At 38.7% G+C, this 15637-nt stretch overlaps 1 protein-coding gene across 1 annotated transcript in view; it reads right to left on the minus strand.

The window, feature by feature from the left end:
• Nucleotides 1-15637, minus strand: part of STAM (signal transducing adaptor molecule) — a 30324-nt gene extending 14687 nt beyond the window's left edge. The window contains exons 1-2 of the mRNA XM_082302827.1: nucleotides 15462-15637; nucleotides 4354-4438 (exon numbers count right to left, since the gene is read on the minus strand). Of these exons, the coding sequence (XP_082158953.1) occupies nucleotides 4354-4438; nucleotides 15462-15501 (125 nt within the window). The 5' untranslated portion in view covers nucleotides 15502-15637. The remainder of the gene's footprint in view (nucleotides 1-4353; nucleotides 4439-15461) is intronic.

Below are 15637 nucleotides of genomic sequence, written 5' to 3' on the forward strand. Positions count from 1 at the left end.
TTGCGTAATTTGAGGGGGAAAAAAATAGAAGACACATCGGAAAACTATCAAGTAAGCAATTTTGCTGTTCTCTCTTGCATGAACAGGCACAAAAACAACCAAAGAAGAAACAGCTAACCAGAACACTGACTTGCTGAGGCAGTGATTAATCCTTAAGGAATCAAGACAAAGTTAGGCAAGCAGCAATACGGACAAACCATTTCTCAATGACAATTTTCCAATACCCACCCCCAAACAGAGAGTGTTGCAATGAACGTTTCTATTTTCTCAGCCATTGGTGTATTCTCTCAGCCACTGTCTTAATTTTTTTTCAGCCATCATTTTTTGATTAGGCAACTTTTCTGGTCAAAAATTGAAGTTGTAATAGTTTCAATGTAGATTGGTATGGCTCATGAAATAAACAGCACAACTATCTGAAAGCCAAATGCAAACACGATTAGAGTTAGGAACTGGCTAGCACTGAAACGACTGAAGAAGGCGGGGCATCTTTGCTAAAATATACCATACCCATCCCTTAATTTTTCCTTTCATTTTTCCTTCTATTCTGTTTAATGAACCATTCAGATTTTTTAATATTATTCTGAGATGATAAACTATAGATTCAGTTTTGCAAGCACTTTCATTGCAGAAAAGCAACACTATGCAAAACTCTATACACTTCCTGTAGTCAGATTTAAAATGCCAGTCAAATATACAATCATAGAATATCCTGAGTTGGAAGGGACCCACAAAGATCATTGAAGTCCAGCTCCTGGCCTTGCACAGGCAGCCTCAAGAATCACACCATGTGATTAAAGTGTTTAAAACAAACAAGTTTTTAAGAATGCTGTACAAAAACAGGGGACAGAAAAGATTGCCTCTAACAGGAAAATCTTTGTTTTAATCATGTTTCCATGTTGAAAAGGCAACTTGCTCACTGAGCTAATATTGGCAAAAAACAAGATGCAAACAATGACATGTGCAACTGCTGAGTTGTATGAGTTCCTACAACAAATTCAGAGAGTAAAAAAGTATGTTGTCTGATCATTAGGCAAATTTTAGATCATCTTAAGAATATGATATGCAAAACGAGCAGAAAGTATTAAGTTAATTCTATACTACATAGAGCAGTATTTCATATAGGCTATTGTAAACAAATCATATTGTTTAAAATATTGACCTATTTTCTGTCTTTCCTATGTTTTCTACAAAAATTCTAATAACTAATTTTGAAATTCACAAAAAACAGAGAAAGTAGTCAAAGAGAGGGATTCAGTGGAAGTCTAACTTGCTAAAAATCTTAGTTGTTTGGATTAAAGGAAGCAAGATAACATTTTCAGCAATTTGTGATTCTCAGTACGGAAAGTATTACAATGTAAAAAATAACAGTAGCAATTATGTTAGGGAACTGTAACTAGTTTATCTTAAGAGAAAATGCAGCACCTTTGTAGCATAACAGGTTTCCAACAATTAATCTGGATACAAACAAGTTGGCAGACAATGCGCTATACCAAAAGTGCTACTGAATGAGTGTTTTCCAGGCTGCTGTGACCTCAGGTGGAAGACAATCCACATCTAGAATGCTGCAGGCATGCAATGGAGCTTACAGACTGGTAAAAAGAAAATCCCTAAAGGACAGATTTTGTAATCTAAACTTCTGCCAAGAACAGTAACAGACAACTTGTACTGGAGCAGAATTGGTTAAAAGATTAAAGCTGATCCCAGTTAAGAAGACTTGCATCCTTGTCAGAGGAACCTAAACTGCAGGAGAATTTCAAACAGCTAAGCATATCTCACACAAACTTCTTAATGGGAAACTGTCTTGCTTTACCTTGCTACTGCATGACATAATCCATCAAAAACAAAAAAAAAAACCCACTATCAGCAAGTTTTAACAGAATCCAAATGAAAGCAACAAGTCAGCTGGCAGCCTGTTAAAAGCAGGATAAATATTACAAAGGTTAAAGTTCTACTTTTCTTTTAAAAAACAGTTTTATTAAGAAAAAATATTAAAATACAAACACACAAAAGAAGAAGACCGAAACCAACACAAACAAACCTCACAAATCCTAACTGGAATTTAGATGCACATTACCAAAGACCTCTAGCTTTGTCTGTACTGCTGTATCTCGCAGCTACATATATTCGAGCACTCTTGAGGCTGTGTTGCTGTGACACTAAATTTCATCTGTGGAAAGGCTTTCAGTGATTAAATAGAGTACTGAAGCATTCAATAATACAGTTACTGTTACAGGCTGGGCATCAACATCCTCACAGAATAGAAATGCAGTTTTACATATAAAGGCTAATATGAAACATAAACAACAACTTGTCAGCTGTTATCTTAACTACAGTTATACACAACAGCACAGAAGTCTCAATATACCATGCTATTTTTAAGTACTCCTCCAGAGACCATCTCTAACCCTAAGGAATAAGCTTATTTGCAAACCTGTCCTTTGGAACAAAAGTCCCAGATGGGACTTTGCTGCCTGGCATCTCATACTGTTTCTGGCAGTTTTACAAGCCAATCCAAGTCATTCTCAGAAAAGCTTTTCATAGCATCAGTGGAAAAACTCTCTTCTTGAGTCTGTTCCTTACCTGAATTGTTACAGGGAATGCTTCAAGAAGGTATATTTAAAATGTTTCCAAATCCTAATACTACACTGACTGAAAGCACTATAAATACACTGAAATTATGTTTTTAAACTGTATTTTTTAGATGCTAGTTCAAATTAAACTTTATCTTTTCTTGTCCAAAAAGTAAGTTCATGCATAAATTCTATGAAAGGGCTCAGTAAATAATCAATAATGGAAACATTAGCAGCCCATATTAAGATGAGTTTAATTTAGTATCACACCTTCAAAATGCATCTTATCAAAGCCCTGATGACAGAGAATAGCTTCTGAAAACAAGGGGAAGAAACACAAAGCCTTGTTGTATTCTGTGACACACTGGTGGTCTGATAGGGAGAACAATGGAGGGTAGCAGATGCTTCATACCTTGGTTTTAGCAAAGTTTTTACATACAGTTGAAGCCCTTATAGCCTCCTTATCACACAGCTGGTGAAATATGGATAAAAGGATGACAAGGTGGGTGAAAAACTGGTATCCTAGGCTCAAAGAGTTCTCACCTGTAGTGCAAATTCCAGCTAGCAGGCACTATCTAGTGGAATCCTTCAGCGATTTCTGCTGGGAACAACAGTGCTCTCAGTAACTTAACTGACCAGAGCAAGTTGAAGGGGAACAATCAATATACTGGAGGCCATGGCTAATATTCAGAGGAACCTGGACAGGCTGGAAAAATGGGCAGACTGGGAGTTCAACAACAACAAGGGTAAGGTATTGCATTTTAAATGAGGCCAGGAGCTGACCACATGAAAAGGAGGAAAGGACCTGCAGGTCTTATTGGGTGAGAGGTGTCAGTAGTGCAGCCTGGCAGCAAAGACAACCACCTACATCCTGGCTCAAACAACCGGTCAGCACAAGCAACAAAGTCAGGAAAGCAACCCTTCCCCTCCATTCTGCACGTGCAATATTGCATCTGGAGCACTTTGTCCAGTTTGGGACTCCCCAGTGCAAGAAGGCTATTCACACACTGCCCTAACTCCAATGGATAGCTGCCAGGATGGTCAGGGAGGGTCACATACAAGGAAAGATAGGAGAGATGCTTTCAGCTTTGAGAAGAGCAGACAAAAAGTGGGCCTTACTGCTTTCTACAACCAATTAATCAGAGAATACACAGAAGATGCAGCCAGACTCTCTTAGAGCTGCACAGTCATAGGACAAGATGCAACAGACAAGCTGGAACAGGAAAAATTGTAATCAGATTGCAGGATTATGTGGGGTTTTTTTTACTTACTTAGTAAGTAGTAGTAGTTAAATACTGAAACATGTTGCCCACAGAAGTTACGGAACCTTTGACCTTGGAGGCATTCAAGACTTGACACGGTCCTGAGCAACCTGATCTAATTAGACCTGTTTGAAGCTGGGGGGGGGTTGGACTAGATGACCTCCGGAGGTCACTTCCAACTTAGATTATGATTCTGTTAAGAAAAATGCCTCATGAAGCCTCCTGGGTTTACAGTGATACTGCTAAAACATATCAATTTATTTATTCTGTTACACTGGTGAAAAGCTGCTGTACACGAGTCCTAATTTTAACAGATCAGCCAGTATCTCCAAAAGAAGGACTGCAAAAGATTTCAGCAGAAACCCCACACATTTTCCTTTTACTTGTAATCAATTTAAGTTAAATTCAGCTGTTGCAGAAGTTTATAAAAGACAGCAAAAAATTCATTCCTCTCACCTGCGTATGAGACTGAAATAATAGAATTAAAAAGGTTTGGGGAGGAAATTCCTAAAGTCACTTACCCTGTGCGTGACTGTCCAACTTTATCACAGATGTCTAAGATGAGGCCCCAGTCCTCTGCAGTGTTCATCTCACTGGTTGCTTTCTCTAAGAAATAAAATATAAGTAAATGAAAATACAAATTGAAAAAAAATCAAAATTGTCAACAAAGATGTTGAAATATTACCTCTTTTTATACTCCTAAATGTATGGCAAGTCCCCATATGTTGTTTTCCCCCATAATAAAGATGCAGCCAGAACACGAGACAACTAGTATAGCTAGGGTTTTTTTCCCATTTGAAACTATAAAGTTTGATATGAATACCCAAAGCATTAGTTCACTTTTTGCAGAGTCAGATACAACTGAATTTATCACCTTCCCAGACACTAAACTGCTGTGTCTTGCATTTCCTTTCTATTTATTACATCTCAACAAGAAGGATTTAAAAAGTCATCATAATCACTTAACTTTTATCTTCCCATTATTTTTTCTGCTTTGTTTCACTGTTTCCTTTCAGCTATAAAGATTGCTAAACTAAAGCTAATCTCAAAGAAGACATTGGGACTCTTTCTTCCAAATTTTTTGAATAGGACAAGAGTCCCTGGTGAAGACTAAAGAAATAGAGAGAGGAGGTGGAGAAGAAATAGGTTCAATGTCAGAAGAAAAAATAAAGACTCCCTCCCTATTTCTCCCCCAAAAAAGCTGTTATACTAAGGATAACAATAAATAAAAGCATTAAAGGAAACTGAGCCTTACACTGCAGCTCAATAGAAGATTATCTAAATACTTATAGATCAGATCAGGACTAGAGAGCATAAGGAAATGCACAAGTATTTTCAACTAGTACCCAAACAGAAGGAGAATGGGCACAGAATAATACAGAAACTTTGTTTCCCATCCTGGCTTCATATAATGTCTACAGCTTAATCTACAAAACACAAAATATGCCTCAGCAATGAGTACCATTCTTCAGGGAATGTCTCAGACTACTTAGTTTTATGAAAGGAACCAAAGATTTCTTATAAAAACTTATCTGCCAGGAAAGATTCATTATCTAGATTAGCACTGGCAAAATTGCAAAGAGAAAGACAAAGCAAAACATCTAATCTCCAAAAATTAAAAGGAATTATTCATATCAAAGTTGATAGCTTTTCTTATGAATGAGTTTCTTGTCCTACAAATTGACATAGGTTACAGTTAATTAGTTTCTTAATTCAGAACAAAAATGCAGAAAAGCAAAACTCTAGGGTTATGTGTTCCCAAAGTATTTCTGAGGAAAAATTCAACACTGCCATATATACAGCTGAAATGATAACACATCAGCTGTACTGCCTGATGCAAAGGAAAGAGCAAAACAGTATAGGGAAATCCTAAATGGAAGTTAGAATTCTGTATGTTCTCTCAGAATAAAAGGGCACTGCCTCTTCTGTCTAAACCCTATCAGAAAACTTGTTTGACTAGAAAAAGCAGTCATAATCAACAGAAATGTCAAAAATTATGGGTAGACACCATGCTAACATCTAGCACTAAGATATACCAGCTAATCAACCAACCACTTTATTTTCCTTTCAGTCTACTCTTGTTCCAAATCCTGCTTATGACTAACAACCATAGAAATTTGTGATTTTCAGGTAAGACACTTGAACTCAAGGCCTTGCATGAACCATCACAGGCCAAGGCAGTCTTCTGAAATTGCAGTCTAAGCACACAGCAGCTGTTCTGCTACCAAAGACAGCCTCAACTCTGCAGTACCAGAACTGCTTTTTTGAAACACAGAGCCTGAGTTGTCTACACTGCATTCCCCAAAACAGCTGATAGGCACAGTCCAGAGACACACAGACCAGACCACATGGAGGCAGTTTACTTCCAGGACTCCACTGTTTCAGTTCATTGCCAGTTCTACTGGCGCTGGACCAGCTCCAGTCAAAATGTGCCTGCACAGTTCTCTCCTAAGCCTTAAGTTCCCACCAGGCTCTAAGCTCACACATGGAGCTCACAAACCCAGACTGGTCACTCATGCCCAATGCTGCACTTCAGTTAGCACGTCCTTCTGCAGAGAGATGAGCAATCCAATAGAACTGAAACCTTGGTCTTTTCCATTGTTCTACATAACAGACAGTTGTCTGTATTTTTGACAACAATTGATCCTTCTTTCCTCATAATGGCCACAAAGAGAAATGGCATGGCAATCGGTTATGTCTTCTACACACCAAGGACTAAACTAATGCATGCTTAATGTTTTAATATAACAGCAAACTGTGCTTTATGCTAATTTAAATACTTTGGCTAAAACTACTAGTAAGATAGTGATTGATGAAATCCCTGACCCACATTAACCACACCGATTACATCCTTTATTTTAATTCTCGAATGAGAACATTTTGCGAATTTATCCATGAGTACAATTACAAGTTTTCTGATATGGCCACATTCCTTCTTGGCAGTTGAAGTTAGTCCTATATAAAAACTACCATTTGCTTGTCATGCCTTCCCCCTTGTTACTCAGGGTATTTCTTCCACCAACAAACACTAGATAGTTTCTTACTAAATTTCAGCCTGAAACCAAGTTTCACTGTATACTTTCAATCTTCAGTAGTAACTGTCATCTAATAAATCCATTGGATAATAAAATTAATGGTAAGACACGAGAAAAAGAATTGCCTCTAGAGTTTTACTTAAATTCTGTCTCAAAAGGTGAGTTAAGAGCATACTGAGAATGTTAGCAGCACACTGTCTGAGCTGATGGTCCACAAAAAAGGCCTCTATATCTGTCAGAGCATTAGCAAATGACTATCACCTTTCACCACTCTGGGAACAGGAGCAACAAAGACACTTTGATAAAATTTCTATGTTGCATCAAAATTTTTACTTAAATCTATTTAAGTTAAATTACTTACACTACTATCACTTAAAATCAGTGAATACTCTCTCTTCTAACATGAGGCACACATTCACAGGCAAAAAAAAAGTTTATGTGCATTCAGCAGCTGCCTACCCTGCCTAACAGCTGGCACCAACCCAGCCCTCAGGTACAATTGGTATGTCACTGGCAGACACTATCTTAGTACTGGAACAGGCTCGTACAGGGAAGGAAAAACAGACATTGTGTTTAAAGTCTTAGGACAGGTTACCATAACACATAGAAGATAACTTTAAAAAGAAATGTTCTTCCATTCCTGATTGAAAATAATTCTACCGTAACAATAATAATGTTTAGTTCAGACCCTATCCCTCCACCTCATCATTGCTTCAAAACCTTACTCAACTTAGTGAATGCCAAGCCAGGATCAGATAACATTTCAAACTTTAAAATAAACAGCTTTAAAAGACAGCACTGGCTCCTTCATGAAATCAGCATACTTCAAAACTTACTAATACTATGCCAAACACAAAGGAAACAGGACTACATCACAGCTCTCTTCCATTAAACTGCACCACTCACATTCAAGGCATTGTTTTCTGAGCACAAGCAAGGCCTACAAATGAACACAGTAATTTTAACCAGTGCAAGACTGTACAATCTTATGTTGCATCAGGTTAATTTGTAGTAATTAATAGTTATTATTAATCCTAATTACTATTAATAGTAGGTAGTAAAATAGTAGTTTTAAATTTTTTAAACTGGCTTTTTTACTTGGCTTTTTTTCCATTACATGCCTACATCTCTCACCTTTATTTTTTAGGAGTTATTTAATATTCTTTTCTTACCAGCAGTTCCATAAAGACAGACACAGAAATTGGTAAGTGCCATCATTTCAGAGGAAAAAATATTTTTATCTATGGGTTCTTTGGTCAAAAACAACAATGGTCTGCCACAATATAAGAATACCTTTCTAAATTACTTCAACAATTTTTTTAGTTCCTAAAATAAATGCAAAAGAGACAAAACCAATATATCAAAATTTTCAGCCACTTTGCAGAGCAGAGAGTGTGGAATCACTAGGCCTCTCTCCTTATACTTCTGTATTCAGAACAGTAACCATACTGGGCCACACCAATTCCATCTTGCTCAACATTCAGTCTCTAATACATATATTAAACCTAAACCAGATACCAAGGAAAACATAAAAGAGAATAATGTAAGCATTAATTGTACTTCCCTACCAACATACCTTGCAGTGACCAACAATTTACAGCTTCATAACTCCTGAGTCAGAAATGGTGCTCCAACCACACAAACATTGTCATAAATCACACATAGAACAAATGAAGTATTCTGAAGCAAAATGCATCTCCTATGACAGAAATCTCAGCTATGTTTGTATCTTCAGCTTCTCAATAAGTTGTAGAATATAATGTCCTCCAAATAAAGCAGCTAGATGTTGAAATCATTCTTCCAAACATATACTGTATCTTTTTGCAAGTATACCTCTGAATAAAATTTATACAAAACTGAATAGCACCCGGCTTCTAAAGAAAACACCATTCCTCATTACAAATGCCATAGACTCTCACTGAAATACTGTACCTAAAACCCAGAAGACAGCATTACACCCTATTGAATGAGAAGCCAGGCCAGAAAGATCTAAATATATGAGTTTAATTACTTATACTTTGGTTGCAGTGAAAGTACACAGGCTCTTGCATGGGCTCTTTTGGATACCTAAATTAGTCTGCCTCTCCTTGTGTCGTGAAGTTCATTAAGCGTCTTGAGGCCCCGTTTCCCTGTAATTTACACAAACCTGAATGCTTGGAGCATTGATAAAATTCTGTTTAATCCTTTGGTTTTGTGCATTATTTACCAATTATAAGCATATATATTTTTTACAATTATTTACAATTTAAATTTACAATTTATAATTTAAATTTACAATTTACAAATTATAAGCATATTTGCACTGAGATTCTATTTGAAGTCCCGTATAATATACAAAACACAATTGCAGTTGATCACTTTAGGACAGAAGAAAAAAAAAACCAAAACCCTCTTCTCAGAAGAAAAAAAAAAAATTCCCAAAATTCACACCATCATATTTATAAAGTATTATTAGACAGAAGAAAGGCAGTGCATGGTGAAAAAAATTCATTGCCAGATTTAGTGGTTGATGCTTTAGGCGCTGGTAAAAGGAATATAAATATTGCTGCAGATTTTCCATGGAAATATGTGCTAGTCACTTGACTTCTCTGCCTTAGTTCTGCATCATAACAATAGCATTTTACTGCCTTATTAGAAATTTGCAAGAGTAAATACTCTCATCACTGTTTGGATACTGCACTGAACCATACGATGCTTTTCTCAGAGCAGAAAACTTAGTGACTACCCATCGCTAACATCATTTTCAGAGGGAGGTCTTGGGCAGGCTTGAGCTTCCCAAGCTTTAGATTTTACTGAAGTTTATTTTGAAAGAAAAACCACGGTCTTAAAACTGAGCTATTTTTCTGCAAGGAAGTCTCAAAGATGCTAGAACTAGCAGAATTTCAAGAAATAACAAATCTAGATCAAAATACCCTCAAATCTAACACTTATAATGTACATGATTAGAAGCAGTCAAAACAAGTATCAGTAAAAACTGTCAGAAAATTCTACCAATCTAAGGGTTTTCACCATCCTACTTATTATTTGCTCTTACTCTATTCATGGATGTAACATCATTTTCATAATTGGACATCATTAAAATGAAATAATGAAGTTGTAACTTCGATTACAAAGAGAAGAATGGATACAGAAACTCTTCAACAGAATAGTTAAAGAAAGTCTTCAACTCACAGACTCATGCTGCCACCAGTTTCTAGCATGATAAAAAAACCATCAAAAAATCTGTTATGTCATTGCAAATAACACAGATTTAATGAAAAAGTCAATACTCCCCTCAGCCTTCTCTCCGCCTCTTCTGCTCAAAGTTTTGTTTTCTTCACAAGGTTAAATAAATAATTTCCCCGTCTCTGTAAAATTGCAAACACTAAAATTCCAAAGCAATATAGTTTAAATAGTCCTTAAAGACTGAAAGTGACTGCAAATTTTTCTTTCTTTTTGCAGGCACTTGCTGAGAAATTTGGATTGCATACCATTCCACATCACTGAAGTTAAATACAATTAAATTTTGTTCTTTTTGTCTGTCAAAAAGAACAAATACATTTGTTGGCCCATTCTACAAAAACCACCACTTGACTATTAACCACTTTACATTTCGCTAACAGGCTCAAAACTGCACAAGAAGAATATGTCCAACCAGATTCCATTTAGACAAGATTGAAAATAACCTCCAAAAGGCAATGACACCACAGAGAGAAACTAGAATTCCATGTACCATTAACTTTGGTAAAGCTATTAACCAACTTCTGCAGTTTAACTGTATCCCCATTTAGAGTGCTCCCAGGTCCTTATGGAAGCAGCTGTGGAAGGTGTCCCCTATGACAGCACTGCAGCTGATCCGAGGCAAAGCAAGCAGCAGTGACTGCGGCCACCTCAACTCATTCCTTCAGAAGACCTTGTAGGATTGCACTGTGCATGAGGCAGCCCAGCCAAAATGGACATCGCTCAGCTCAATGAACTGAGCAGAACGAAGACAAAAGGATTCAAGACCTGGTTAGAAAAGGCTGAAATCGTAAGACAAGCTGAGCAAAAATAATTTAGATGTTTAGATCTCTCATGCAAACCCTAGCAAATCCACAGAACTCAAACTACCTTTCGCCCAAAAATATTACAACACAACAGGAAGGTGAGCACATTAGAGATATATGAGAAGGATGAATAGCCCATAAACAAGGTGTATCACAGGCATGTCATACTAACAAATGGTGCCAGGATGTATTTGCAGAACCCCATTAAGCCAAGCCACAGCAGACAAAGCATTTCAGAAGGAAGATCAGCAAGAAACTTAACTTTCCACATCAGGTATGCAGTGTGATTTTTATCAGTTAGAGGAACAGATTTTACATGTTGGAGATCTACTTTGATTCTTCTAAATTTTGGTATTATAATGCACATTGTCACAGCTGAAATGAGGAGACGCACTTGAAGTGACAGTTCTTCCCTGGCAGGAAAGAAAGAGAATTACCTGAAAAGTACTGTCTTTCACTATGGAACATACCATGTTGGCTTCAAAGTGCCCAGCTGAACTCAGAGTCTGGTAATTGATAGCGAAAAAGACTTTTTTTTTTTTTGTTGGCTGATACACTGAAGGGGTATTCCACTCAGTCTTATCCTGTCAGCATTGCCATTTTAAACTGAGAACATAACACCAAAGGTATCTTTAAGTAAGAAGGTCTTGTTTTTTATAAATATTTATAAATAACTGAAAAAGGGGGTGGCTATAACTCCTTTTCCACACATCTTCTACTCAGTCTCCCTGTTAGCTCACAGTTAATGTCCTTTTTAAAAACAACACTGAGAGAAACAGTAGGCCAACTCCAGAATAAAAGTGCCACTTTCATAACAAGCTGAGCCAATCCTTGGAATTCATCTTCCCTTACAGCCAGATGTTAATGTCTGCAGTCTCCACAATGATCTGGGGTCAAGAAACTGTGACAATTTTCCCTTCTTTTGGCAAACCTGGCCTAACACAGAAAGTCCAGCTCAGAGAGACATGTAATTGGATGTTTTAAAGATGTTGATTAACCGAGGGCATAAATCTAAAGAACAATGAGCTTAAATAGCAAGATGGTTTTATTTCAAGAAATTGCACCATGGGAATCAGTCAAACCATTTCTTACATTCTAATAGCATCAAACTACAGGCTGATCATATATAATTCAAGCATTATTAAATATCTCAAGAGTCGTTAGCATAAAATTATCAACAACTGCAAGAGTTAATAAAACACAGGGAAAATGACTGCAAGTCACATCAAGTTCTACTACCTTACTAAACTACCTGCTTAATTTCCTATTATTGTAAATAGTAAGCCTGAATTTCTTCCCACTCCTGTGCTGCCTCAAACCATCACAGTAAGAACTGGAGTAACATCCAAAGCAAATGCAAATACCTTCATCCTTTACTGTAAGAAAGAAACCCCAAACGAATCCAAAACCCCTGTGTTTTTTAAATACCTCCTCTTAATATCATGTGTGATTTTTATGACGACTTATACCAGAACCCGAGTCGCAGATTTTATTCTTGAGATAATATCTAAATGACACTTGAGAACTGCTTTAGCAGTAAGTTCTTCATCAAACCTAGCCTAAGCACTGCTACATTACTAATTAGCCTGTCATGACAGACTAGCAGACAGTCTTTTGGTTCTTAAAGCACATTTCACCATTATTTTACCGGAGTCAAACTTACAGATAAATCTGCATTTCTGAGATGACCCATGAACCTAATAAGAACATTTTTAATTCTAGTCTCTTAAATGGAGGATTAGAGTTTCTTAATTATACTCTCAATAGGCCCAGTGTCTTGAAGATTTTTTTTTAAATTCCATTATTATGTTCTTTACTTGGACACACCATCAAAGGCTCCCTTACTTGATTGTGAAAACTTGTGTCACCACTGATTAGCATCCCTTCCTCTTGAAATATTCCTAAATATGGTAAAAAGAAACTTCAGAAAATGGAAAATATTTGGGCTTCATCCAGAGATTTGGACCCTTGAGGATGACAATAGTTAGCCTCCTCAAATCTCTGGGCATTATTGAATATTAATTTAATAGCAGCCTTAAACAACATTCTTTTGCCAACTACACCTAAAAAAACCAGGTGTACCAAGTTGACACTAAATGGTAAACTATTACAGATGACCAGGTTGCAGTGCAGCAGCATGCTAATGGGACTAGTCAAATGCTGCTAACTGGCCAAACAAACTGAAAAATTTGTCCTGAGCGTAAGACATACTTATGCTCCTCAAAATGATGGAAAACAATTTCGTTCCAGATACATTATCTGCAATCCATTATCCTAAATGGTTCCAAAATAATTTCCAACTACTCCACAGTACTGATCAGCTGCTCAGTAGAAAAGAATGCAGAGCTATTGCAACAATACTATCAACTACACCAATGTCCAAATTCATATGAAATTAAGAATAGCTGCTGACTGACTTTCTGCTTCAGGAATCTAATTTTCAAAAGAAAACTTTCTTGCTGCATAAGAACAAATGCAGAGCACTCAACTTTCACTCAGAGAAAATAAATGAAAAATAGCACTACGGCTTGACAACTTTTGGAAGTTTCCTGAGAACATGAGACTTACTCTACAGCTGATGCTATCTTATGAAGCCTGCCAAAAAATTAATCCAGATAATAGCACATTCCCAAGGGGCCTTGGAGAAGAAGAGCCCAGGGATGCTTTCCGGGAGACTTCATCAATCCCATCTCCCTGGCACAAATCCAGTTAAGTGACGGATAAAGGCAGCAGGCTTCTGAAAGTAGGCTGTCACCAACTGAACAGCCTGCTGCTCCTTCAGTCTCCCTCAGGACACCATGAAAGGGGCCAAAAGAAAGAGGCTGTTTACCAGTGAAAATTAGCCCATTGCCCACTATCTGCTTTTCCAAGAACAATTTGGGACTGAGTGGTTATTTCTACCTCCTCATACAGAATACAAAATAATGCTTTTGAAAATTATTTACTGGTGATCATATTAGGCAAGTACAATTGGCAAGGCATCAGCATCCTCTGCAGCTAGAAAAGAGCAAATGAGCCACTGAGGTAATTGCTGGGTACTACTGCCCTGCATTGAGATTTGCAGTGCTGAGGGGCACATCCACTGGACTGAGCTCTAGAGAGACCAACTCAAGCAGTCAGCTTCCCTGCCTGCCAGAGGCACTAGGAAGAAAAAAAGTGAACACCTGCCAGAACCTGAGCCTATCACTTTTTAATCTTACTAGCTCAAATCATTCTCTAATAGTCCATGGGAAACTGGCAAGCAGTACAATCTCTTCCTCACTTTCAACTGTCAAATTACACTAGAAGACAGCAGAACAACTAAGAAAAATCTACTACTTTCCAAAATAAGTCAGTCAAGTTTGCCACCAACAAAATCATTAACTGAAGTGCAGTCTTCAGCTTAAAAGTGCTAACAATTCAAAATGAGAAGACCGAGCTATGTCGTGTTTTGATGAAACAGACTAAGAATTTCTGGTAACATACATACAGAATTTATGTATCAGTACTTTGTTTATGCCCTAATCCTTTCCCCTGAAAACATACATACTTTTCAAATGATTTTGACTTGGGTCTTTCTTTGAAGAGCAGGAAGAAATAAATCGGAGCCCAAATGTCTAAAGTTTGATAAACATTATGAAACAATGTATCTGTAGTTGAAAGTTACAGCAAGTATAAGGATATTAAAGAAACTGGTTTCAAGAGACTTATACAGTGTTAAACTGTTGTCAGAAAATAATCACGCAGAAGGGATGTTCTTATCCACGTATGACATAAAGTCCCTTTATATTATGGGATTCTGCAAAGCTTTTATCACTCAAAGTAAAAAAGATGTCAGCAGCAGGCCAAAAATAAACCATTTCACACAATCTCAAATCACACATACAAAACTAATTATTAGCTGTTTATATGTTATTTTACCTTCAGTTTCGACACATGAGCGTTAAGCACAATCTTTGTGAAGTAAAAGCCAGATATTTCCTCTCCATCTAGTCTGGCCTTGGAACAAGCAAGATTGGGATGACACCTGATCCCAGCACGTCAAGTTTTACTTGAAAGGAAAAGAGAAAACTCCCACAGGAATCCCCTTTAAAGCACTAAACGCAAAACGCTTTGACGATTTTCTCATGCCTGACTGCGAAGCAACTGTAGATAGTGCTTTTTACTGTTCATCCTTTCAACAACACTCCAGCGCGGACCTTTCTCACTACTTGTTTTGCTGTGCTACAGCGTTACTCGTGCTGAGCAGGCCAGCTCGTCCCCCACGAGCATCCCCGCGCTCGTTCCCCGGCCCGCCAGGCCAGAAGGGCCACAGGGGGCCCCGCGCTGTCACCGGCCAGGCCGCAGCCCCGCCGCCCCCGCCGGGACGCGTCCCCGGCCCGACCCGGCCCGGCCGCACCGTGACCGCCGGCCCGCCCGGGCCGCCACCGCTCCCGCCTCCCGGCCGGGTGCCAGCGAGCCCAGCAGCGCGGGGCCGGGACAGCGGGCCGGCTGCCCGCGGGGGATGGAGCGGGAGCGGGTCGGAGGGCCGGCCGCCGGCGGGGTTCCCTCGGGGAGAGGCCGGGCCGCGGCGCCGCGGGAGCCACTCACCCACATCCTGATCGAAGGGGTTGGTGGCGAAAAGCGGCATCGCGGGGCTGGGGGCGCGGGGCGGCCGCCCCTCCCGGCAGCGCGGCGGCAGCGGCGGCGAGACAGAGCAGCCCTCGGCGGCAGCAGCGGCGGCGGCGGCGGCGGCGGCGGCGGCAGCTCCTCCTCCCGCCCCGGGC

This window comes from Coloeus monedula (assembly GCF_965178545.1).
Source record: "Coloeus monedula genome assembly, chromosome: 1".
Classification (NCBI taxonomy): domain Eukaryota; kingdom Metazoa; phylum Chordata; class Aves; order Passeriformes; family Corvidae; genus Coloeus; species Coloeus monedula.